The following is a 26,712-nucleotide window of genomic DNA, read 5'->3' on the forward strand; positions in this document are numbered from 1 at the left end:
TTCTGTAGAAAGTGAGGCAGCCCCCCTGAAATCCCCAGGACACCTAGCGTGGAGGCCAGGGTAGGGGAGGAGCCTATCTATGGATCTGCCTCTGATGGGCCCCCACCCCGGTCCTCAAAGCCTGGCTCTGAGCTCTCGGGGGAGGGGGCTGCAGGGGCAGCTCCCTGGGGATCGTCAGAGCTCTGTGGTCCAGGTGAACACATGAAGTGCCCGGGTGGGATCAGGGCATTCCTGGCATCTGTGCATGACTCCCGCGTCCCATAGGTCCCTGCCTCCCACGTGCTCTCCTTGTCACAGGCCATATGACCTCAGGGCTGCGAGAGTCCCCCAAGGTTAACCCAATTGGTCCCTTTTCTACTTGGGCGGCTGCAATGACAGGCATTTAGCTGCCTCCTAAGGCAGAATTCTTGCTGAAGATACACTTCCTTCTACCTTGGGCTCTGATTGTGGCCCCTGGGATGCAGTGTCCTTTCGCCACGTGTGAGCAGAGTAAGATCCACGGGCCTGGCAGCTGACCACGGGCCCACAGTGGGAGGGCTTGTGAGGTGAGGGCTCGCCCTCTGTCAGACACCAGCGCAGACACACTTCTGGACAGCCCAAGGCTGGGACAGGCGGAGCCCACGGAGCTGTGGGGACCATACCCTTTCCTAGCTTCTGAGCTGGGGACCGTGGGACTGGGGTCCTGGGGACTAAGGTGGGGGCTAATGCAGGGCTAAGACTGAAGCCATCCAGACCGACAACTGCTTCAGTAAAGAAACGGGGGGTGGGGGGTGGGATGGGGAAGCTGGGCAGAGCCCTCTGTTAGCTCTGGGGAAGGTGTGGAAGTAGCAAGTGTTGATTTCTGACCAAACAGAAGGAGCGTCATAAACCAGAGTCTCACTGCTAGAGGCTGGCAGTGAATTCCCAGGGCTGCTCCTTCTGCTGGGTGGCCCCTGTCTCCGGGGCTTGGCACTCTTGCTCCCTAAATGCTGCTCTCTGCTGGGGGTGGGGGTGGCGTTTCCCAGGTGTGGTAAGGCAGGGGTTCCTCGTGCAAGCTGGGCTGGGGGGAAGCTGAGGCCTTCTGCAAAGGGGTGGTGACTCAGGTACCCTCAGAAGGCACACCAGCTCCTCACTGAACTTCCCGGCAGCCTGACGCGGCGAAGGTGCCTAGATCTGGTCATGGCCTTGACAAAGGAGATCAAGGCAGCCTGGGGCACTGCCCACTCTGAATATGCTATTGGAGGAGTTATTGAGGAGGAACCTGTCCCCTCGCCCCCAAAATCCAGAGCACCAGCAGGGCTCCCTTTGTTTCTGGGTGCCACTTATTTGGGGTCCCTCTTGGGTACATGTTTATTCAGACTTAGGCTGGAAGGAACTCAGGACACACATCTGACCATGTCACTCCCCAGGTAAAAATCTACAGTTCCCACTGCCCATAGGGAACAGCCACGATCCTTTATGTTAATTTAAGGGCCTTGTGCCTTCTGTTCTGCCCCAACCTGTCACTGCAGACTCCTATCTCTTGTTTATCCCTGTTCTCTGAGCCCCAATCAAAGCCTCTCCTTCCTCTGGTCCCCAGAACTGGCTCCCTCCTTCTAATATGGAACCTGCCACATCAGGCAGTAATTTTGCGTTTCTGGATGCCTCCGCCCTCTTGAGGCCAGGACAGTGTCTTTGCTCTATGCCCTGGCACAGGCCTTGTGAGTCATGGGCACTTAGTAAACAAATCCAAAGGCTCACTCCCCACGTGTGCCACCTGGACGGCCAGGCGCACACGCGGGGTGGCTCACGCATGCTTCTGACAGCAATACTGCTCACTGGGGAACTTGAGGGGCTCCTCTCACTTGGTTTCGGTCTAGAGAGTACATTTACTTTCTGATCAAATATTATTCTGATGCTCGAGGCAGCCTTGATGTTTGCAAGTCAGAAAAGTTTAATTACATGTGTCATTAGGATGGCATTCTGTAATAGCTCTGCGACTGAATTCATTAACAGAATTCTTAACAGATAAGACAAGACAAATTAATATTTTGTTGCCCATGAAAGCATCTCATTAAGAGAGTGGTGAAAAAGTGATTAATATTTTGTTGCCAATCAAGATGTCTCATCCGAATGACAAAGAAAGGAGGCCCACATCATCCCGTGCTTGCTCATCTGCCCGCCTTGGGTTTTGTAGGCTGATCAGTTCCCTGACTGTGCAGTGTCTCGGAGTCAGTCGCTAATTACAACAAGGGGCGGAGGTTGTATTTTGTCTCTGACTGCAGCGGGTGGGGTGGGTGCTGGGACGCAGACCAAGGAACTCCAGGAGCTCATCTATCCCTGATCTTTGCCCCATCAGTGTTGCCCTCTTGGGCTGTTCTCCCCCGACCAATCTTGCTTCACAAATGCCCCTTGAATCCCGAGGACCTGGCTCTATCCCACTCCTGCTGATTTCTTCCCAGGGCTACTGTCCTCACTGCCCCCAGAGGAGGGCTGCCACTTATGAACACCTGCCCCGTGCCTGCCACCGGGCTAGGCACATCACACACATGCTCAGCCTCAAAATGGTCCCTGCGAAGAGGACATCCCCATTTCCATTTCCCCGCAGGCTCAGAGAAGTCATTCTGTTCACCTAGGATGTCTCTGGACTTGCTGGAGGTGGCTGGCCATTGCCTGTCTCCTGGCATGAATCAAGACTGACATGGTGTTGCCCTGTCTATAAACAGTGAGGGCACCCCGGGGTCATAGCTGCCTGATTGGGAAGCCTCATGGCTGCTGCTGGCTGCATGCTGAGGACTCAGGATGCATGGTGTTGTTTGGCAGCAAAGTAGTACCACACGGAACACTATATGCTAAGGATGTCACATGAATCTTCTCATTTAATCTTCACTTTTACCCTATGAGGTAGAGACTATTGTTTATCCCCATTTCACAGAGGAAAAAACTGAGGCTTAGAGAAGTCAAGTGCCCTTTCCACGGTCACTCAACTAGTAAGTGGCAGGGCTGAGACCCAAACCAAGGGACTTTTGACCCCAGAGCCTGTGCTGCCTCCCTCTTCTCCTTGAGGTAGGGAGAGCCCCAAGCGTGTGCATGTATGAGTGTTGTGTGTGTATGTGTATGTTATACGTATGTGTGTATATGTATGTGTGGTATGTGGTGTGTGTGGCTGCATGCATCAGGTGAGAACCCCTGTGGGGAGGGTGCTGCTTTCTATAGTCACATGGGGGTTTTGGAGAAGCACTGGGCCCTGCCTGTTTGTGGGCAGCTGACTTGACCAGGAGCAGCAAGTGCTTCCTGGGAGGTAACGAGAGGCCATTAATCTTCAGTCGCACCCACAATTACCCAAATTGCTAACCTCACTGTGAAAAGTAAAAATGCAATTGAGCTGGTGCTGGAGGCATGTGCGAGGGAGGGGTAAACACTCAAAAGTAATTTCCTTCACCGATGGCAAGTGCATTAGGAGGGGTTCCACCTCTGCTTTTATTTCTGGTGTCTTTAAATAGAGCATCAAGCAATGCACGTGGATGTTCAGATAGACACAGGTGGACCTGTCCTAGTTCTGAATCAATCGCCACTGGCCAAACATGATGAAAAGCTGACGCCCCACCTTGAGAGCTTCTGCACAGACAAGTGTGCGTCCTGGTACACACACATATGCACCCCAGTCTTTATACACAGGATACCGCCTGCCCTTGCTAGGATCCCAGACACGCCCTGGGCATCTCAGGCTCAGAGGCTCTGCTCACCCAGCATCTGTCCGTCCAGCACCCACAGGCTTGTGCTGGCAGTGACATTTAAAGATGGGTAGGACAGGCGTTGTGCTCACCATAGTGGGGAGATCGCAAGGAAACAATCCTGCCCAGTGTGACAGGGTGGGGGAAGGGCGCTCCTGCCATCTCTGCCCAGGGTGGAGCTCCAGAGTGGCCCCACTTCTCGTCTGCTTCCCCCACGATCTCCAGGATGTAGCCAAAGGGGCCTAGAGAGGAGCAGAGTCCCAACTTCGAGGGTTCCTGCGGAATTTCATGCTGGGCCTCTCCCCACAAAGCAGTCTCAGAGTTGGAAGGACTCTCAAGGTCATGAGGTTTAGTTGCTCTCTTTGTGGCTAGCAGCATTGCTTATCATGGTCCTGGGCCCACTGCCTCCTGTGATGGCTTGCTCATTGAGGGGTAGGGCTGATGGCTGGTTAAGAGACCAGCTCAAACTGGTCTCTTTTGGGTGCTAGTCCAACTCCTGGGATACACAGCCCAGACCAGCTCCCTCTACCCCAGCACTTCCCTCACCACCTTAGAGCTGATAGCGTGAAGTGACCGCTCATCCCTCTGGTCTCCCTTCTCTGGGCCAAGCACCCCATTCTGGGCCAGCTGGCCGGTCCTGAGCCAAGAAGACTGGGGATGTCCCCTCTTCTGCCTGAAACTTGGATTCCTGTTGCTATAGCTGCTGTGAGGGTGGTACCCTACGTGGGTGACATCACTCTGTCTTCTCACATGAACTTCTGGGAAGCCACCTCACCCCTTGTCCCAAACCAGGGCCAATAAATATTCTTGAATTAATCCCTGTATTCCTCAAGTCCAATAGAAGAGAGGTCCTGCTAATGTTGCCTTTCTACTCGATTAATTCATTGAGGATCAGCTGTTTAAGAAATTGCTCAAAGCCATAAAGACAGCCTGGGTGACACTGGGACCCCAGCCCAGGCTGCTGGGCCTCAGAATACAGAAGTTCCCCTGTGGGCCACGTTAGGCTGGGCGAGCTCAGGGGCTCTCTTCTCTCAACTCATCACACCAGTTCCCTCACTCCACAAATAACGCCCCCGGGGAGGCCGCTCTGGCCTGACCTCATTTTCTTTCTCCTCCTCACGTGGGCGCTGCCTTTCAACCCAGCCCAGTGGCCTGGCTGTGCCACCACAGGGAAGCGCCTCCTCCCCTCACCCCCGTGTCCAGCTGTCTACGTCCTGCCCAGCTTTAGGGCCTGAGTCTCCCTCGGGGACCCCCATCCAGATGCCCTCCCTGCGTGGGAGCTGCCTGCCTGTCCATGTTCTCTCTTGGCCTGTGGTCCCTACCTCCCGGGGGTGGACTCGCTGCACAGCCTCCTCCTCTCATCCCATCTTCACGCCCACCTCCTGGCCTTGGCTACTGTGGCCACTACAGGAAGCTCTTGCCTTGCCCCCTCGCCTCCCCATTCACCTTCTTCTGGGCTTGGCTGGCAGACTTACAGCCACCATCCATCCCACTTCTGCACGCGTTGGGACTTGTGTTTTCTGGTACCTCCAAGAATCAGACAATAGGCTGGAAGTCACCAGACATGGGATGTCGAAAGAAAACCCTCAGACCCTGCCACAGTCTCGCATAGTTTACTTCCCCAGGAGGTACGTTGGAGCTCAGCGTCAGAGCCAGGTGACTTACATTGATGTCTTCCAAATCCAGGAAGTTCAGGGCCAGCCCATTGCGCTTCCAGATGATGGGTGGCCGCAAGTCTCCTCGGACAGCGCATGTCAGCACTGTGCTCAGCCCCACAGTCACTGTGGTCACGCTGACCCTCTCCTCGGGGGCGAGGCTGAGCTGAACTACTTCTGTAGGGAAAAGGAAAAGGCCGTCAGGTGCAGGCCCAGGGGGTGGAGTCTCCATTTGGGAAACGGCCACAGGGATGTCCTGTAGGGCAGAGGCCCAGGCGGCTTCAAGGCAACGGAAAACCGTCCACCACGTGCATGGGGACGAAATTTACAGATGGACACATCTTCTGGGACATGAACTATGACTTATGCCAAATGCTCAAAGGGCTCTGTGAGTCAAAACAGATCAGGAACCACAGTTAGTGTAGGGGACCATCTGGGCTGTGGATTTGTGACTTGAACCCAGGACGTGGGCTGCCAGGACCCCGTAGGCCACCACACCGAGACCAGGGATCTGCTGTGCAGCCCCTGCCCTGGGCTCCCAGGCCTCACGGAATCTGGGCCTGGCTAAGTGCAGTCAAGGTCTGCTGGCTGGGCCGACAGGTTTCTCCTCCATCTGGGGCCAATTTAAAGGTTGCACTGTCTGAAGTCTGGGGAATGGACTGGCTGACCTTTGAAGGTTTGTTTCTGTCTGAAGATTCTCTGAACTTCGATTTGGATTTCTGCTCAGCAACCAGGCATGGTAGCCTTTAATTTTTTGAAGTGTACTTCAGGCTGCACAAATTATTAATCCTTGCCATTTCACACTTGATAACTGGCATTAAGACTGATCATTCTTCAGGCAAATGGGAAGGGTCTAAAATATTTCCCTGCAACCACAGCCTTTCTGAAATTCTCGGGATTTATGAAAAAAATTAATCAGACTCTGATGTTCAAATGCTAAAGCGGGTTCAGGCTTGGAGGCAGAGTCACCATCCCTGTGAGTGGACTGCCTCCCCCAAATCTACAACTCAGGGGGGTTGGGGCAGCAGCTGGAGGCGGCATGAACTCTGGTTTATCTGGATGCCAGCAAAAATGTGGGGAGCCCTATTCACTCTGACCTCTCCCTCGAGGCTGGGGGGCTCCTGACAGGTGTGGAGCAAGGTGGGGTTGGGAACGGGGCTCATCGGGAGCACATCTGTGCTCACATCCCCCTGACAGTGCTAGTGGGGGAGGGGTGGGGAAGGGGAGTAAGAACGGCTGCAGGTGTGATGCACTGCGGGACAGGTGACAGTGAAGGGAAAGCAGGTACAAGACCCGGTGGGATACTGGGGAGCAAAGCCCTTCCCCCTCGGCAGTCATTCAGTGGCCCAGCCCTGGGCCCGGGAAAATGAACAAGGTATACACTAGGGGCTGCATGAGTGCTTGTTGAATGGATGGATGAACAACGGAGAAAATGGAAATAAAGGAAAGGAGCCAACAGGCCAGTGAACAGGGGACGATCGCACACAGGACAAATGTGGCTCCCAGTGAAGGAGCCACATGAGGAAAGATAAGCAGATGCAGCCAGCGTAATATTTTACAAACGAAGTGATGTATTTCAAGTTTCCTCTTTAATCACTTCTAATTGCTGCCCTCCCACCGAGTCGTCAGGCTTATGGCTCAGGGCAGAGAAGGCACTAGCCCTCTGTGGCAAAGCCCCGGTTTGGAAGATTCAGAGGGGCAGAGAGAGGGGCCGAGAAGAAGAATTTGCTAAAATTGTTTCGCTCCCACTGTGCTGTGCAGGCCCTTGGGACTCAGGACACAGCGGTCTCCCCAAGTGTAGATGAGGTACCTCTTCCTCACTGCATAAGCTCCTTCCCTGTCCCAGCGCATTGTGGGAATCAGAAGGGAGACAGGGGGAAGGGCAAAGAGTGTGCCTGTGGGTGTGTAGGTGAAGGGAGCCAAGGCGGGGCTCTAAGAGGAGCTGAACCCTCCCCAACCAGCCTGCTCCCCTCCCCACCTGGGGTGACCACACATGGTGTGCAGAGAGCCAGGGCCTGTGATTATCTGCCAGAACCCCCTCGGTTTCTGAGTTGTGTGCAGGGGCCCAGGGGCTCTTGGCCGTGCACTGGTTGGGCTGTGAGGTGCTCTGTATCTTTGTACCTGAGGGTTGCATTAGACAGCCAGACTTGGGCCCAAAGCCAATGGCCTCCAGACCTCAAGGGGTGCATAGTGCCAGTGGGGGCTGCAGGGCGTGAACTATGGGGAACCTCAGACTCCAGACTCAGCCAGGCTGAGAGTTCAGACCAAGAGCACTGATCTCAGACAGGGCAGTTGGGGAGCGGTGGGGGCAGGGGTAACCGGAGTTGACAGGGATGGCATGGTGCTTCTCTCCACACTCAGAAACCAGCTAGGGGAGCAGCTGGGGACGTGGGGTGAGAAGTGGAGACACGAAGCATTTTTCTGAGAGCATTACTTATGTGGACTACTAAAACGACCAGCTGGGACTAAGCTTTCTGATGGATCGTACATTTAGGTGCATTGTTCTCCCAATGGCTGCTGGGCGGTGCTCGTGAAGTCAGGTACGTTACGGCATATCCAGTCAATTAATCTCTGACAAAGGAGGCAAGAATATACAATGGGGTAAAGATGGTCTTTTCAATAAATAGTGATGGGAAAACTGGATAGATGATGCAAAAAAACCCCACACCAAACACACACACACACATACGCACAGAAAGAAACTAGACCACTTTTCATACCATATATAAGAATAATCTCAAAATGGATTAAAGACTTAAATGTAAGATGCCAAACCGTAAAGCTCCTAGAAGAAAATATAGGCAGTAAACTCTTGGACATCGTTCATAGTAATATTATTTTGGATATGTCTCTTTGGGCAAGGGAAACAAAAGAAAAAAAATAAACAAATGGGACTACATCAAACTGAAAGTTTTTGCACAGCCAAGGAAACCATCAACAAAACGGAAAGATAGCCTAATGAATGGGAGAAGATATTTGCCAAATGATAACATCTGATAAGGGGTTAATATCCAAAATATATGAAGAACTCATTCCACGTAGCACCCCCAAAACACAAACAATCTGACGGAAAAATGGGCAGAGGATCTGAACAGACATTTCTCCAAAGAGGACATACAGATGGCCAACAGACATATGAAAAGATGCTCATTGTCACTAATCATCAGGGAAATGCAAATTCTCCTCACACCTGTCAGAATGGCTATCATCAATAAATTAACGAACAAGTGTTTGCGAGGATTTAGAGAAAAGTGAACCCTTGTGCACTGTTGGTGGGATTGCAAATTGGTGCAGCCATTATAGCAAACAGTACAAAGATTCCTTAAAAAATTAAAAGTAGAACTACCTCATGACCCAGCAATTCCACTTCTGGATATTTATCTGAAGAGATCCAAAACACTAATTTGAAAAGATACATGCACTGCAGCATTGTTTCCAATAGCCAAGATATGGAAGCAACCTAAGTGTCCATCAATAGCCAATTGGATAAAGAGGAGGTGGTACATATATACACGGGAATGTTAGCCACAAAAAAGAATAAAATCTTGCCATTTGTGATAACATGGATGGACCTAGGGGGTATTATACTAAGTGAAATAAGTCAGAGAAAGACAAATACCTTATGATTTCACTTACATGTGAAATCTGAAAGATAAAATAAAACAGAAACAAACTCATAGACACAGGAACAAATTGATGGTTGCCAGATGGGAGGGGAGCTGAGTGGCTGGCTGAAAAAGGTGAAGAGATTAAGAAGTACAAATTTGTAGTTACGAAATAGTCATGGGGATGTAAAGTACGGCATAGGGTATGTAGTCAATAATATGGTAATAACTATGGATGGTGCCAGGTGGGTACTAGACTTCTTGGCAGGATCACTTTGTGAAGTATATAAATGTCTGACCACTATGCTGTACACCTGGAATTAATATTGACTGTCAACTGTAATTAAAAAAACCTTTTTTTAAAAAGTCAGGTATGTTACGAAAGGAACCCACGTTTTCTCTGCATGTCTGAGCTGCAGACTACAAGGAAAAGACCAACAGGCTATCAGGGAGGGGTCCCTGGAGGAGGCAGGACATCCCCTGGGTCCCAGAGCTCTGCTTCTTGAGGTGTGGTTTCCCCACCACCTGCAGCACAGACTCTGGGCTTTAACAAGCACCCCAGGGCTTCTGTGATACCCTGAGGCCTGAGAACGCCTGCCTTAAAAGATGGGTGGGGGTCTGCATAGACAGGGGGAGAGCAGGTGGGGGATGGGGAGGTAAGGCAGTCTGGCTGGCTGGGGTCTCAGGGGCCCTAATTACCAGGCGAGGAGCATCGACCCTCGTTTGGAAGGTAAGGCCTATGTGAAACGTAGGAGCGCCCCTCCTCCACGTGGTCCCAAAGTCATGTGTTTCAAAAAGCTTTAGAAAAATGTCTGGAGGAATTATACAAGTCTAACAACAAACAATCATACAGAACACCCTGAGTGGGCAGTCTGTGCATCTCACCATCCGCGGCGGAGATAGCCAGTTCCCGCAGCCTTCCTGAGTGCACCCACCAGCATTTGTAAGTCTGAAGACGTGCACTTTGAGCAGGAACGACTCGTGCAAAATTAGAATGCGTGAATACTGACAGAACCATCATAATTCTGCTCCTGTCAGCCACACAAATATTAACCAAACAGCAAATATTTGGATCATTTAAAGTTTAATTAAATGAGTGTTTTATTGGATTTAATTCACATCAATATTCCCCAGCTCCTTTTACAATTCTGAAGAGATTTATGGCAACGGAACCTGTCCTCACTCCCAGTTATTTACTGCTCAACACGCCCTCCCCTGGCAGGCCCCACTTCCCTGCTAAGTGACTTCCCAGGGTGATTTACTGGTAAGTGAAAAATGAGGCAGCGTTGTGGGCTGGGGCTCCAGTGAGCGGGGCAGATGCTAGACGGTGGCTCTGGACACCTGGCCTCCAGGCCTGGCTCTGTTGGTGACAAATGGCCTTGGGCAGGTCCCTTCCTGTCCCTGGGCCTCAGTTTACACATCTATAAAATGGGCAAGGAGGGCTCTGCGGGGCCCAGCCCGATTTTAGGCTCTGGGATTCTGAGAACCTGGTTCTAAGGGACATTCCTGCAGACCATCCTTGGTCTTGCCAGGAGATGCCCATCTGGACCTTCCCTTGCTCCCCAGTGCCACTGCTCCGTGCCCACCTGTCCACGTACATGTGGTGGCACCATGCTTGCCAAGCCCCACAGGGGCTTCCCTCGCGACACCCCCTGACTCTTCCCCTTCCTCTCCATCCCAGGTCCTCAACAGCCTCCTGTGTGGTCACCCAGTTTGACCTGCTGCCTGTGAGTCTCCTGCTCACCACTTTGAATACAAGGTATATCACAGCCCTGCTCAAAAGTCACCAGACGCTTCCACCACCCACACAATCACCACGGGGAATTCAGAACAGTCCCTGACCTCGCCCCATGATCTCCCCCCACATTACTCACCACGGTGTCCCCTGGGTCCCCATCCCATTTGTGGCTGTGGGTCTAAGCCTGTGCCCGGTGGGCACCTTCTAGTTGTCTATCCTGAGACCCTCCCACTCCTGACCCCCACCCCTGAGATGACCTTGTGGGATGTTTCCAGCACCCTGAAGTTTTAACATAAAGAAGTGCGTGTACAGATACAGGCCCCTAGGACCTGAAACAACGGCGCTCTGCTGGGCTGCAAGGTTTCCAGTGGTGGCTGCACCCTCACACTGTCCCTGCACATGGGGTCCCAGAAGAAGGGACCAAATCCTTCCTGAGAGCCCTGGGAAAAAGCATGGGGAGAGCTCTGATTGGCTGGACTTGCGTTCTGTCTCCTCCATGAAGCCATCACCGAGGCCAGGTGCGTGGAGTACTCTGCGGTCACAGCACTGATTGACCCTCAGGCCTGGCCAGGTGGCCACCTCTGGGCCAGGCGCTGGGTGGTTGGGGGGTGGGGCCAAATGTCTCGACAGAAAGGGCGTGTTGGGCAGATCAATGCCCTATGACCACCCCAGAGACACAGAGAGGGCCCCTTGTCCCTCCATCCTTGCACTGATGCGGTGCAAGACGTCGATGAGGGGAAGGTAGGGGGAACCATACTGTGAAGACAGTGAGAATCCTTAGAACCGAAACCTGATTTCGGTGGTCGCAGTCTGCCCCCACCTGCCTCTTCTCTGGAGAGTGACGGGGGAGGGGTTGGTGGTGGTGTGGCCTTCCTGAGGGGCCCCAAGTCCTCTCGAGCATTACACTGTGATGGGGGCAGGGGGAGAGCCAGGCAGCCTGGGATTTGTGGGGACGGCCCTAATAGGTGTTCAGTGAACACACATCGACTGAACTTCTACTGTGGGCGGAAGCTCAACTGTTCCCCGGGCATACCTGTGGAGCAGGGCACTCAGGTACGTCCCGACCTGGACTCTGTTCTGGGGGCGGGGGGGGGGCAAGAGTCACGGGAGAGAGAGGTGAAGAAGCCACATGACAGCCTCTAGGGCAGCGGCCTGCGGAAGGGCCCCTGAGGGTCCTTTCAGCTCCTGGTTATGGCTCTGCTGTCCTACGGTGCCTGGCCATCTGTGGTCCCATCTCTCTGTGGGAAGGTTCCTAAGGTTTCCAGGGCACCAAGCAACAAGAGCTGCCCTGTGCTCAGAGTGTGGTGGGGACAGTGAGACAGGGCTGGGCTGGCAGCTCCTGTCAGGTCTGGGGTAGGAAGACGCTGGTGTCCTTGGGAAGGGAAGGCTGGGCAGGGGGTTGGAGTCGTGCAGCAGGGAGCTTGCCTGGCTCTGTCAGGCAGAGGTGTCCCCAGAGAGACAAGGCCCCTGCTATAAGAACCAGCACTGGAAGGTTGTATAGCAAGTTGGGAATTTGGGGAGGGCAAGGGAGTTGGGAGTTTCCTCACAACCTGGGACACCTGTCTCCCGATGGGTCAGGCCTTCTGATGTCAGTCGGCTTCCTCTCGTATCCCCCTACGCTGTCGGTCAGCGTAGGTTGGTTAGCACAAGACAGACCTTCCCGCCGCACTAACCAGGCTGGGGGTCTGTCAGTGGGGTCACAGGCAGGGCTGTTTTGTGCCTAGCGTGATGACTGGCACACAGTAGGTGGGCTTGAGGCCAAGTCCAGCTGACAGGACTCTTTAGGGAGACCGCTTCCTCTCTCTGTACGCCCTTCCAACCAGAGCAGTAACACCCTTGGTTTTCCAGACACAAGGTGTCGCAAACACTAGCTCTCACCCTGCTCCCTGCACACGTGCTCTCTCTTGGATTAATGGGCCCACCATAAGCAGGGTAACACACACCCTTCCAGAAAACAGGAGGCCATGAGATTTCAGTCACTGGAGAATTGGACTTTGGTTCCTATTACAGCTTTCCCTTAATCTCGGGCACTATTTCTCACACTGACTTGAACCCCACGAGACACCCGTGAACCTTTCAGCACCCTCTCAAGCAGGGTTCTGGTGGTTCACAGCAATAGAAATTCAATTTCTCAAATTCTTGTCAAGTTGGCGTTAGTTTTCTTATGTTAGAAAGGCACTAATGGAACACCTTCCACATCTGGACAGTTGCCATCTTTCAAATGATGGTTTTAATGAAAAGATCCTGTGAAAATCTCATTCAACCTGCCTACACGTAGGTATTTTAGACTGAGCCTCGCAGGACAAAGCCAGGCTCAGGGGCCTGCTCCGGAATCAGTGTCTTCTGGAGACAGAGCCCAGACTGGGCGTTTACATACTTCTCGGTGACTGCAGCCTCTTCTCACACTGTTCTCCTTGGAAACCAATGCTTTTACCCTGGAAGGCACTCCTCAGGCGACCTGGGAGCTGCCAAGGGGGTGTGGTACCTGTGGGGCAAGTTCTGTGGATCTGGTTTGGTTCCTGTGACCGTGGCCACACTTTGAAGTGGGACAAAAACAAAGGTAGAGTGTGTGTCTCCTGCCCAAGGAGGGGACAGGCAACCTCTCTTGGACATGATGACTTCACTTGCTGTTTGTGGGCTAGAGCTGCTTTGGTGTGTCCTGTGGAAAGGTGCCTGTGGGGCAGAGCTTTGTGCCGCCTGCGTTTCCCTCCACCAGCGCCTGCCCTTCCAACTCCTTTCAGACATCTGCTGGGACTTCACGGGCGGGAGGCCAGAGCAGGTTGACTTAGGGCTTTCATCTTGACACCCACGGTTTGAGCCCTGGGGTGTGTCTGTCCTGCACAGGTGGCTCTGGACCAGCCAGACTTGCACCCATCTAAAATTTCCTCTTCTTTATGCATAATCTGGCTCGATGTTTGTGCCACTGCCATAGTCCCTCTTGCATGTTTCATTTTGGGGATGACAATAAACGTATTAGTAGTTAATTATGCTGATCTGTGGGTAATTTACTTTTGCCACCGATTTATGTTGCTTGGTGTTGCTTCAACCATGATTACAGTTTAGTTATCAAGTTCGGCTCCCAGTGTAAATAACACCTTTGTAAGTTGCCCAAAGACAGAGAATATATCTGTTTTCTTTCATTTGTATCCCCAGCACCTAATATACTTCTTAGCGTATAGAAAAGACTCGATAAGTAGTTTTAAGCAAGAGAATGATGAGGGTAGTGCTCAGTCAACAATTATTCGAGTACCTACTACGTGCCAGGATACAGTGGGAATATACTGGCAAGCAGAAGAGGCCCAGTGCCTGCTAACCTGGAGCTTGCAGCTTAGCTGGGAGGACACGTGTTAGATAGGTGTGGGGGGCAAGGGGTCTGGCACCTGACACCTGGCCACAGGCCCCACTGGAGAGCCTGTGCTCCTGCAGAGTCTGACTGCCCTTTCTTGGAAGAGGCCTCTCTGTGTGTCGAGGGCTGGGCCCTGTGGGGCGGACACAGAAGGCAGACCCATGTCCCATGCCCAAGGAGCCCCGGTCTGGTGTAGTGTCCTCCTTGTAAGCAGGAGGGCCATCCTCTAAGCTCCTGGATTCTGTTTTGCCTCCTCTGGCCAGTAAACCATTTTGGCTTTGGGAAAACTAAACTGCAATGAGACCACAGTATGCAGAGGAGTGGAAGTTAGAGCTGAGTATAGTGCCTAGGGGCTATGGCACTGCCGTCTCAGGGTGCCATGGTGGGGCGGGCACTGAGGTGTCTGCAGGAAGGAGCACAGGGTCCGTGCAGAGGCGGGAAGCCCAGGACCTCCTGGTCACAGGGTGCATGGCCACCACGGTGCCAGGCACCAGCTCTCCCCCTGCCCTCCGCTGGTCTCTGTGCCTGGGGTAACCTTGGTCGGCCAGTTGGTCTGTGTATTGTCTACACCCTGCCAAGTCCACTACCAACGATGATGGAAATGCCTCTGCTCAAGGTACTTGCAAAAGGAAAGTATTTTAACTGCTTATTTCTTTGGTGACTTTAGGGAAAAGAATATATTATCTCATGCAGTTATATACTAGTTACTCAGAATTTGCAAAAATTCATACAGATGTCAAGGGTTGGATCTGAAATCTTCTATACCAACTATTAGGGGAGATAAGCAGACAGCTTTTACCTAGACAGACAGCAGGAGGGTGCCATGCTGTGTATTTCCAGATGCTCATTCATTTTCTAATTTCTGAGCACTCATGAAGACCAACTCCCAGGCTCTCTTGGGACCAGGATGTGACTGGGTCTGAGTGAAGGGATATGAATGCCTGGCCACAAAACCCTGGGTCACTGTGATGGTTAATTTTATATGTCAACTTGACTGGGCTATGGAGTGCCCAGATATCTGGTCCAACTTTATTCTGAGTGTGAGACTGTTTCTGGATGAGATTAACATTTGAATTAGTAGCCTGAATAAAGCAGACTGCCCTCCCTAATGTCCGTGGGCCTCATCCAAGCAAGTGAAGACCTGAATAGAACAAAAAGTCTGATTAACAGGGAGTTCCTCGTGCCTGACTGCCTTCAGGATGGAACATGGGTCTTTTTCTGCCTTTGGACTTGTACTGAAATACCATCTCTTCCTGGATCTCAAGCTTGCTGACTGCAGATCTTGGGATGTCTCAGCCTCCATAACCATGTGAGCCAATTCTCTCCATCCATCCATCCATCCATCCATCCATCCATCCATCCATCCACGCATCCTATCAGTTCTGGTTCTCGGGAGAACCCTGACTAATGCAGTCATCGTCCATGCTCTCTTCTCTCCCTGTGGACCTGAGGTCATGCATTTTGAGAAAGCAAAGAACACAGCCTCCTAGTCACTGCCGGGGAGCTGCCTGACCTGATCAGACCTGATGAGGGTGAAAAATCAGCTTCTGCTCTTGCTACTGAGATTTGGGGATTTCTATAGCAGCTGGGTTAATTATCTGATACACTCCCTTAGAAGAGAAAGAAATACAAGTTACTGTATTTTCTCAGAAGAAAATGTAGTGAGATGTGGAAGGGATCTTTGACAGGCCAGGTCAGGAACCCTCTGATGAGAGGAGATCTAACTTCTGTTCTAATCTCCCAAACACCTCTGTCCAGGGAGCCCACTCTCTCATCTTATGGCTGTTTCTAATGCTTTCACTATCAGATGGTGTCCAAACTCTCTGCACGATGGAGAGGGATCTCAGAGTGGGCTGGCGGAAAATGTGTAAATACATTACACAGTATAATAAGTATACAGATAGAAAGAACAAGATGCCATGAGAGAGAACAGCAGGGAGGCCTATTAAGATGCACGTGGTGTGGTGGTGGGAGCTTCTCTCAGTAGGTGATATTTAATTGGAGATCTCTAAGATGAAAAGGAATCACCTAGGCCAAGAATGGGGAGAAGGACATTCTAGTCAGAGAAAACAGCTCATTCAAAGGCTCTGAGGTCAGACAGAGGCTGAGAATGCTCTGGGAACTGAAGAAGGCCAAACAGTATGGCCAAAGCACAGGGAACAAGGTACAGCTGCAGTCAGAGAGGGGGGAAGAGGCCAGGTGGCAGAGCCATGGCGAGGGCTGAGTGGTTTTCATGGAAGGCAACTGGAAGGATTTTAAGTCAAGGCGGGATGTGATCTGATTTGCACGCTACAGGGATCACTCTGGCTGTTGGGGGAGAGCAGGGCAAGGGCAGTGCGAGGTTAGAGAGGCAGCCTCTGGGGCAGTGGCAAGAGGTAGGGCTGTAGATGAGGTCAGGAGCAGGGCTGGCAGGGCCCGTGGCGATGGTGAAGAGTCGGGGTTTTATTGCAAGAGAATCCATTGGAGGATTTTAAGCAGGAGACTACAATGGTCTGATTTACACCATTAAAGACCATCTGTGCTTCAGTGAAGACATCTTCAGCAATGTGACTAGAAAACCTTGATTGGAAATGGGGCTGACTGCTAAGGAAAAGCTATCATCTGTACACACATAACCAGGAGGCTGTGGTGGGAGCTTCCTGGGCACGTTCCGTCTGTGGTTCCCAGACGTCAGCAAGCGCTCAGGCTCTCTTCTTTCTGCCCTGGGGTGTGTGCGCCTTACCTGGCAATTCTAGGCGACACAGGCAGATGCTACATCGCTGTGTGTGTGTGTGTGTGTGTGTGTGTGTGTGTGTGTGTGTGTTAGAGACTCTTTGATGTATGTGAACAGTAAGAACAAGAAGCCTTTCTCAGACGCCCCCATGTGACATCCCCTCAGGTTCCAGGAGCCACGTTTGAGTCACGTGCTCACCCCGAAAGCAACTTCTGGCAAGAAGCAACAGGACTGGCTGGGGAGGCGCGTGGCTGTGGGAGGGGCTGGGCTGACTGAAGCCCTTTCAGGAAGGGGTGAGGGTGTGAGGGGGCACTCTGGTACTTGTGTGGAAGGTGGACAGATTGGGCGAAAGAGGAAGACGGGCAGCCTGTTGGGAGGTTGCCTATGAAGCAGGTGTCGGAGGCTGGGGCCAACGCAGTGGTGGCAGAGGTGCTGAGGCACAGTGATTTGGGACACCTGTAGCAGGCAGGGCTAACAGATTTGTTGATTGACTGGATGAGGGGGTGGATTGAGGGCCAGGGAAGAATGGAAGATGAATACTGGAATTTTGCTCTGAAAAACCGAGTGGGTGTTGGTTCCCTTTCCTGAAAGGTTGCGGGAGAAAGAGCAGACATTTGAGATGAAATCCAAGTTCTGTGTTTACTGTGGCAGGTGGACTGAGGGGTAGGCAGTTGGCCATCTTAGCCCAGGCAAGGGAGACGACTTTGGAATTCATCAATGTCTACATGACATTTGAAACCATGGGACCCAATGAGAGGACTAGGAAGTATGGTCTGAGGGAAGAAAGAGGTGTGAGGACTGAGTCCTGGTGTCCACCAAGGTTTAGAGGGGGGAGGTTGAGGAGGAGTCACAGAGCCTGTGGGGAGGGTGTGGGTCACCTGTCAGTGCTGCCAAGAGCTCCACTCAGACCACGGCTGTGATTTGATCATGGGGTTTGGCAACATGAAGGTCCTTTGGGACCCTGACCTTTGGAACCTGTGAGTCATGAGAAGGTTGGGGAGTGAAGTCCTCTTTGGGATGGACTGAAAGAGAACAGGTGAAGAGGTGGAGAAGAGGAGTTCTTTAGAAGAGTTTTGTCATAAAGGCGGGCAGAGAAATGGGATGGAACATGGAAGGTCAAGGAAAAGATTGGCTTGTGTTCTAAGGTGTCGTGTTTGCCGGCCAATCAGAATGATCAGAAGGAGAGGGTGAACTTTATGATCCAAAAGAGAGAAGGGGCAATTTTAGAAGAAAAGCCTCTGAGTGGGGGAGAGCGGGGAGCCCCCAGAGAATAAGTGGGGGCCTGGCCTCTGGGGAGGGGCAGGGACTTAGTGCCTGGCTGCAGATGGAGATGTGGGGGAGGGCACCTGATGGTGAAAGATGAAGGGAGGCCCGTTTGGTGTGGTTCTCAACCCGAGGTGATTCTGCTCCCAGGCACGTTTGGTGATGTCTGGAGATATTTTTGGTGATCATAACTGAGGGAAAGAGTGTTTTCTTATTGGCGTAGAGGCCAGGGATACTGCTAACCATCCTACAATGCACAAAATAGTTTCCACAAGAGAGAATGATTTGACCCCAAATGTCAATAGTGGCACCATTGAGAACCATGGTATACATTAATAATCACAATTAGCAATAATAGTAATTCCTAAAAGAAATACTTGTCCTTTATCAGTTGAACGTGAACATCCTCCCACGGCTCTTTCCCAGGTAGGGCCTGCTTCTGGCTGTGGTCAAGCCACCCCCCGCCTTGGTGGCTAAACTGTGGGGGCGAGAGGAGGCCCTTCGTTCCTCACCTGAGCTTGACAAGGCCATACCTTATACAGGGGCTCTTATGCCATCATGCTCTCCTGCTGACACGGGGCTTGGTTGGTGTAGGGTCTCAGTGCAGGCAGGTGACTGAGGAGGGGTATCTCAGAAGAGTGGGTGTTACGATCGTCATGGTCATGACATAGGAACCACTCATTGGCCTTTGCTGAAAACGTCCCGGTGGAGGCAGGATGTGTGGGAACCAAAATATCGGGAGGTGAGAAATCACTTTTCCTGGTATGAGATATTTATTATATCTCTCCCTTTGTCTTGCGTAGCTTCTTTAAATTATCTTTCAGAGAGAATCCTATAATGTATGCTTTGTCCAAGGACAGATCTTGGTAAGAAAAATGCCTCCCGTTTCCTTTCCGAAGACTCCTCTGCCATCTGTCAGTTTGGAAATCTCCACATCTTGACCCAAGGCAAATTGCTTCTCGCTGCACTCCACGACGACGCTGGGCGCGACTGTCTCGCAGGCACACGTGGGGGCTGTAGGCTGGCTGAGTGAATGATGCATTTTAGGGATGAATGAGCCAAAATCTCTTCCACGTCTCCCCATCTTACAATTACAGCCAAACCGCCCTCGCACCCCTCTGAATCTACTCCTTTCTCTCCAGCTCCTCTGAGGCCACTTCTGGTCAGGACCTCATTTTTGGCCCAAGCATTAGCCTCTTCCCTGGGGATGTTTCCCCCCAGGCAGCTCCCCTACAGACCTCCTCCCCTCCCACTGGCATTTTAAGACTCCTCCACCTGGCATTTTAAGGCTCACTAGTACCATTTCCAATCTCATCTCCCACAGCTTCCATGGAGCTGGAGCCAAACTGAACTCCTTGTTGTCCGCTTGTGTCCTGGGCTTTCCTATACTTCCTGGGCACGCTGGCACCACCCGGCAGAAGAGCTCAGCACTATGCAAATAAGCCCATGACATCTCAATTCATCTGGTGAAGGTGGCAGAAAATCAATGCGAAAAATTCTAGGCTTTATCTCTGTCCTGCTATCACCTTACCCTGCCTCTGGGGTAAAATCAGTGTGGCCACAGCCTTGGACCTAGAGAGGGTGCCTGTCTGGGAGCCTCTGGGGCAGGGGTGGCCTGGAGCATAAACCATTAAAAAAAGAGAAATTCCGGGGTGGCCGAATGGCTCGGTTGGTTAGAGCGCTAGCTCTTAACAACAGGGTTGCTGGTTCGATTCCCACATGGGCACCCTCCACAACTAGATTGAAGGACACGCTGATGGGTTGTCCTGAAGGACTGATCTGAAGGACTGATGGGTCTTGGAAAAACACACTGTTCCCCTATATTCCCCAATTAAAAAAAAAGAGAGAAATTCCAACAGTCACCAGGGTAGCAGTGAAACCAGAGATTTAAAAAATGATTTCCATAACTTGACAAATGCATCACTTAGTGGGTTGATTCCTAGAGAATTGGCCTGCAGACCAAATGCAGGGGGCTCTTCCTGCCCCCTCCCCCACCAGCAGGGACTCACAGGCGAGCAGGAGCTGCCCTGCAGGGCTGCAATCCGGGGTCTCCTGCCACTGGCAGGCCTGTCCCCATGTGGAGGACAGGAAAGCCGAAGTCCAGAGAATTAGGGTGGCAGGACCAACACCCTGCAGTTCAGCCCAGTGCTTCTTCTCTTCTTAGCAGCCAGTTTCAATGCATTGGGGTTGGAGGGAGACGGGGCACTTATAAATTCCAGAAAAAATCTGGACCTCGTACTGAAGCAGCTAACAAGGCAGAGACAGATGAATTAAGAGTTACACATGGTGGCTCTGTACCCTCCACCACAGCGAGGCTGGGGGAGGTGTGCAGGGGAAGCCCCAGGGACTGGGCACTGGCACCATTGTCCTTGGCAACAGGGGAACAATTCATCTAGATCGCATGTGTGTTTTGTTTGTGGTTGTGGCACACAGTGACTTTACAGGTACCACTGAACAGTCGAATGTAGGCGTGGGCCACTGCAGGGGTCCCAGCGCTCCTGGCGAAGGTGCCCACATGCATGGCTGGGCAGAGGTCAGCGTGCTGACAAATGGCTCCTGCATCAGGAAGCCTGCATGTCCTGTTTGGAAAAATGTTTGGGCCTCACTTGGAATGCAGCCCATGTCAGTAACCTGTAGCTGAAGCTGTGCCCGGCTCAGGCCAGGTTTCTCTTTTGCACATTATAACAACAGGCTCAGGTTCAGGTTTAAGGTCGGAAGTCTTTGTGACAAAACATTATCTGGGCTCTAGGGCTCCTTTATAAACACCACACACAGAAACAAACCGTACAGATACTCTAGGGTCTGTCCCCACTTTTCCATCCCTGTAGATCCCAGTTTTACCCCCAGTACCCTGGTTTATACTGACGTCTGGCTGTCTGGCGTGCCCCCGTTAGGCAGCCCTTTCTGACCATCGTAACCTCATCTGTACCAAGATGACCCTCCTCAGCCTCACATCCCGTCTCCACTCTGGTCCATCAGGAAGGAAAGAGCCCCGAGAAACTAGCTCATGCTGAGGAGCCGACAGCAGCCCGGGTGCTACTCTCCCAGCTTCTGTTCCCGTCCCATCTCTCCATGCCTGGGTCCTCGTCTGTAGGGGTTGGGGAAATGACCACAAGACCAGGAAGCTTCTGCCTGCCCTAGGCTCCAGGGACGCAGCCACACACCATGGTCTCCCTGCAGACCATGGCGCCAGCCCAGTGGTCCCTGGGAAGCACTGGAGTCATTGGTGCCACAGGTTCCGTCTGTTAAACCTACTGTGCTTCAGGAAAGTGTAGTTATTATCTTGGAATCCCGCCAAGACCTTCCTGGTTCATCCAATATGGCGTGGTTGGAAAGCAATCACAAATACGAAAATCCACCCATCTGTCACTCATGCTCCCCCTCCCCCCGGCCCCCTGCAGAGTGCCTGCTGGGAGCCAGGCCCTGTGTGGCCCCTGGAGCAATGTGACCCGGGTCATTCACAGCTGGGGCCAGCCTGAGCTCTTTTGGACTTGGCACTCTGATATCCACAGACCTCGACCCTAGATGGCTTGTGTTGTCCCTTAACCCCCTTGCTGGGCCCAGCCTTATTGTCCTTTCTCATTCCTTTAGCCTCTTGCCCCCAAAGTCCTCATGTCCAGTCATTTTCTCCTTCCCAAGCCTCTCAGCCTGACCTCTCTTCCACTCCCAGAGCCACAGGCCAGAGCCCCAGCAAAGGCCTCCTGTCACCAGGCCCTGTCCTGGGTACCCACCCTGACACCCTGGGGAAGCCCAGAGCTCTCATATGAACTGGCACAGCAGGCCATCCCCATCTCAGGCCCTCGCCTTTCCACCCTTGCCTTCCTGAGGCTTTCCAGGCTGCTCCTGTGCCACCCCCACCCCCAGCCCCCTGTCCTTGCACCTGTGACTTCCTGGATGACTGAAGAGTCCTGGCAGTTCTGAGGCCTTTGCAGGTAAACTGCAGGTGGTGGAGGCATGGCTCATTCGTCTTTGCCACCCAGCTTCTCAGGAGCTAACCTCAAGTGCAAATCTCAGCTGCCTCCTTCCTCATCCCAAGACAGGGAGGATAGCGTGGGCTGCTTAGTCTTTCCCTAACTTTGGAAACCATAAGACGTAGAGTGGAGAGCCTGTTCTTTTTGGAGGAGCTGCCAGGTACCCGTAAAGTCAGACCCCTCCAGAAACCTCTGTGAATTTTCCCAACAGTTTATTTACACAAATGTGCAAAGATGTCTTTGACCAAAGATGCCAATGGCAGTACCATCTGTGGCAGCAAAAAACTAAGAACAACCTTCATGCCCATTACCAGGGCGTTGGTTAAATACACTGTTTCAGCCCCAAATAGAATATTATACAGCTATGGGAAGGAGCCAGGTAAATATATTTGTATTGACCAGATATGGTTTTAAACAAGAAAAACAAGTTGGAAAACAATGTGTAGAATCAGATCCTAGGTCACAAAAATACCCCAAAATACCTGTGTGGGTGTTTGTACGTGCACAAAAGAAAGCCTGCATAGGCCCCGCCACTTTGTCAATGGAGCTGAACCCTGAGGCCTGGGCCTGGGGAGGCAGTGGGTTTGGGAGGGACTATCTTTCAACTTCATGTGCAATGGTGTAAAATTAGCAGATAATACTTTGAAACAAAATATATTATTTCAAGAAGAAAATGAAAGAAAGCCCTTGGGAGCATTGCTGTTTCAGGGTGTCCTGGTGACTGCACAGGGGCAGTTGGATGGCAGAGATGATTTCTTAGGAATTCTAGCTCATTTGGGATTTGGGGAGGAGGGTTTCAGTCAGCCTGGTGCTCTGGTCCAAGACCTCACCAGAGATAGGACCTCTGCCCTGTTCCATCTACTGTTTGCTGGACTCACTGCCCTTTGCCTTGAGCTGACTTTGGGATGTGCAGAGTTCTCCAAGGCACTGCCGCGTGTCCTCTCTCCTCTTGTTGGGTTGCTGCCTGCAGACTCGACGGCAGCTTGGAATTGCATGAATATTGGTGAACCCTGTGCTTGTAAAGCTGACTGTGAGAGGAGGCGAGTTTGACACCATCCGTCGCTCACTACCGACTTCCGGATGGAAACCTCAGGGCCCACGCGCCTGGTCGTCTTCTCTCTCTCCTTCCCTCTGCAAGGCCTCATTCAGGTCACCCTTCCCTGGCAGCCCCTAACTCAATGCATCATGTGTGTCTAACATGGCTCTTCCTGCAGGGTTACCCATTTATCTCCACAATCCAACATGGAGCTGGGGAAGAAGACAGTCACTCTCTGAGTGATTTAACCAGATGCTTTAATGATGTATTGAAAAAGAACATTGACCCCAGGTAAGAGGTACTAAACTGATACTTTGAAAGCACACCATCCCTTTCGCTCCGATGGTCTCTCCTCCTTAAATCACCATGTTGTCATTTTTATGATGCAGGTCTAGCTATTGAGGCTAGAGGACTGTGAAATGTCATATGAAAAAGCCAATAAGAAAAAAAATGAAATTAAGTTGTGGGGAGCGTGCATTAGCATTTCAAAAACGTTCGTTGCATTATGCTGTTGTTCTCTCTCTGTCAAGGGGCACCGGGCTCCCGTCCTCCCCGGAAAGAGACTGTGCCACAGAATGTATTAGCGCTCCGTTTCTGAACCCGTGTGGCTGCTGAAGGGCATAGTTACGTAATGGTGAAATACATTCTGGACTAAATGTGATAGGACACTGGGGCCACCCGCCTCCTCTGATGACAAAGTCTTTGATTGCTTCTCTCCTTGTTGGCTCAGGCCTGTGGCTTTTCAGAGTTTTGACAAATTAATGTTTTCAATATTAATTTCTGCCCTGGAGAAAAGTAAGGAATGAGATCTGCTGAGGTGAGGGTCTGACTCTTGCCTTCTGATGACAATGTGGGAGCTGGGGTTCCGTGACTCACAGGCCACCACCACATCCTGCTGCCCCTGCCTGGGAGCCTGTACAAAACGACTCAAGGCCCAGAGCACTTGAATTGCTGCATCTTGGGTTGAGAGGCACGGCCAGCTGTGCCATCTGGAAAGGACAAGTTCGTGATGGGCCTGGGTCGTCAGGACCTCTAGCCTCTGGGAAAATGTATTCCCTTCCTTGGAGAGTGAACCCTTGGCTCTTGGAAGGCCTCTAACATTGCAACTGGAGTCCAGTGAGTGCTGCTTCATGGGCTACCAGGCTTGAGCTGGGCCAGATGGTGGGACAGGGGCCGCAGACGGTGGACACCCTGCCAACACTTGCCTGGAGGAGTTCTCTCGGCTCCCGGGTAATCATGGGAGTGCGATTATTCTCGGTGGCTCTGAATTTGCCAAATTGGGGAAGATGGATCCAGCGTCCCTGGTAGTCGATTACACGAAACCATTGAGACAATTGTAGCACTTTATCTGGGACTTTTCAGAAAGCTGACTTCTTCAGGAGCCATCGGCTTAATGGAATTCCACAGTGTTATTTTCCATTGTGATGTGCTGCAAAACAGGTTTGTTCAGCACTTTAGTTGGGGGAATATATTTTCATTTGAGAAGCCGCCTCTGCTGGGCTTCTCGTAGCCTTGGTGTAGGAAGCACAAGACTCAGCCTGGCTGAGGGAGGGAGGCCTGGGGGACGCAGGCCTCCTCGGCTATGCAAGGTGGGGGTGGGCACAGATCTGCCCAAGTGCCTGGGGCCCTTTCTTTCTCTTCTTTATACTTAAAAAAAAAAATATATATATATATATATTCAGCATCAATACCAGCAAGTGGGATTCTGCTCTGAATTGAATTTTACCCTTAATGAGATACAATGTCTCCTCTGTTCTCTGTAACAGAGACCTTGAGAGTTTTTATTAGAGAGCAAAACAAAACTTTTCACTGTTTTCATGTTTTCTAATAACACCCTGAGTCGTAACCTGAATTTTTATGCAACTAATTATGAGTGAGACTTGGGCATGAAAGATTTATATGATCGGAAAAGAAATTACCTGTGTTATCTCTGGGCAGGCGGGGGATGAGACGAGGGAGGAAGTTAATCAGTTTTCTAGGTCATACAGAAGGCACCTGCTTCATGTTGGCTGGTAGACCAGTCCGAGGGGGATGGAGGGACGCAGGAGACACCCTCCTGGGACACCCAATGGAGCTGCTGGTTCCTCCTTCACCCCAGGGGCAGCCAGCTTTGGCCAAGGGGACTTTGGAATCAGGACATACTCCCAAAGTGACATTCCTACCCCCTGCTTCCTACGACCAAGGCGCCCAACCAACAGCCCTGAGACAACTGACGCAAATGGACGTTACTGGGTTAACAGAGGGTCAGGGAGCTCAATCCCTATGCTCAGAATGGAAGCCAGAATTCTATTCAAGTTTTGCTCCATGAAGTACCATTTCAGTTAGAAGCAGAGACTGAAAATGAACTGCATGGCCATTCCTTGAAGGCCACAATCAAAGGAATGAGTGTTTGCCAAGAAGCAGTAGCTCTTGCACCTGTCACGCTCACTAAATTGCTAGCATGTTGTTTATCTGTGGAGAAAGCAGCTTGCCCAGTGTGGCAGTAAGGAGCGCATGATGGAAAGGCAGCACTGAGAGAGCGGGAAGCCATGCGTGTGTAGGGCCGTAATGTGCATTTAGTTACACGGCCATTTGCTGAGGCCCACAACTGATTAATATACACAAGCTTGTTCATTTACTCAGCATTATGTTTAATCATTTAATTTTGCAAGAGTTTTCAGATCTTTTAATCATCCTAATATTCTTCTTATTGCAACACAGTACTAAGCTGTTAGCTCAATTCAATTAAAAAGTGTCATCCAAAAGTAATTTATTCCATGTGCGTCCTTAAGTGGCTACCCCAGATATGTCTGCATTTTAAAGGAATAATAACTCTTCCGATTTATTAGTCTGCAAACGACCGTTTGCTGTTTGCCTGTTAGCAGTACAGGCAATGCTGTGAGTGGTCTGTGACTGGTTCTCCAGATTTTGTCCTAAAGACTCAGAATATGACAGCTTGGACCATCTGTTAGTACTCAGGTGGCTCCTGAAAGCCCAGCTTGATTTTCTGATCCTGCTACTGTTTGTAATAGCACAGCCTTTGAGTCCTCCCTTCGGGTCCTCTTGGGAGGAGTTCCCATTCCCACATCGCTTTAGGAGCAGGTGGGAGAGGACTCCGAGGGCCAGTGTTCAGGTAAGTGCCCTGCTGGGGTTCTGCCAGTGGAGTGTTTAGCACCCTCTCCCCTTGTCAGCATCCTGACCTTCCTTGGCTGACTTCTGAGATAGTTCCTCTGTTCTCCCTGGAGCAGCACTGTCTAGACGCAATGAGCTACAATGCAGCATAATGCAAGCCACGTATCTGCTCTAAAATTTCTAGCAGCCACATAAAAAAAGTAAAAAGAAACAGGTGACACACATTCTACTAATACACTTTAACTCAATATATCTAAAATAACCTTTCAACATGGAATCAATATAAGTTAGTTAATGTGATATTTTGCCTTCTTTTTCCATGTAAGTCTTCAAAACGTGGTGTGCGCCTCTTGTTCCGCACCAGCCTCCTTTTGGGTACTGGCTGCCATACCGGGTGCATAGCATGAGCCTGGGCACAGAGGGGGTGGCACTGCCAGGGAGGTTCCTTCTGCCCGTCCCCCAGGACACCAACCCTGAGGACTGATTACCAAGCTCAGGAAGTAAGCTGAGTCGTTACCCTGCTGTGTCCCCCAAGGAAAGACTCACTTTTCTTGGGGAACAAAGTCCTCCATGATGAGGACA

The 26,712-nt window shown here is 51.5% G+C and overlaps 1 protein-coding gene across 3 annotated transcripts in view; it reads right to left on the reverse strand.

Moving 5' to 3' along the window:
• Window positions 1-26,712, reverse strand: part of FSTL4 (follistatin like 4) — a 373,767-nt gene that overhangs the window by 46,978 nt on the left and 300,077 nt on the right. For all 3 annotated transcript variants that reach the window (XM_081035343.1, XM_081035342.1, XM_081035341.1), the window contains exon 7: window positions 5,358-5,524. In XM_081035343.1, the coding sequence (XP_080891469.1) occupies window positions 5,358-5,524 (167 nt within the window). The remainder of the gene's footprint in view (window positions 1-5,357; window positions 5,525-26,712) is intronic.

Source organism: Rhinolophus hipposideros (assembly GCF_964194185.1).
Source record: "Rhinolophus hipposideros genome assembly, chromosome: 23".
NCBI classification, from domain to species: domain Eukaryota; kingdom Metazoa; phylum Chordata; class Mammalia; order Chiroptera; family Rhinolophidae; genus Rhinolophus; species Rhinolophus hipposideros.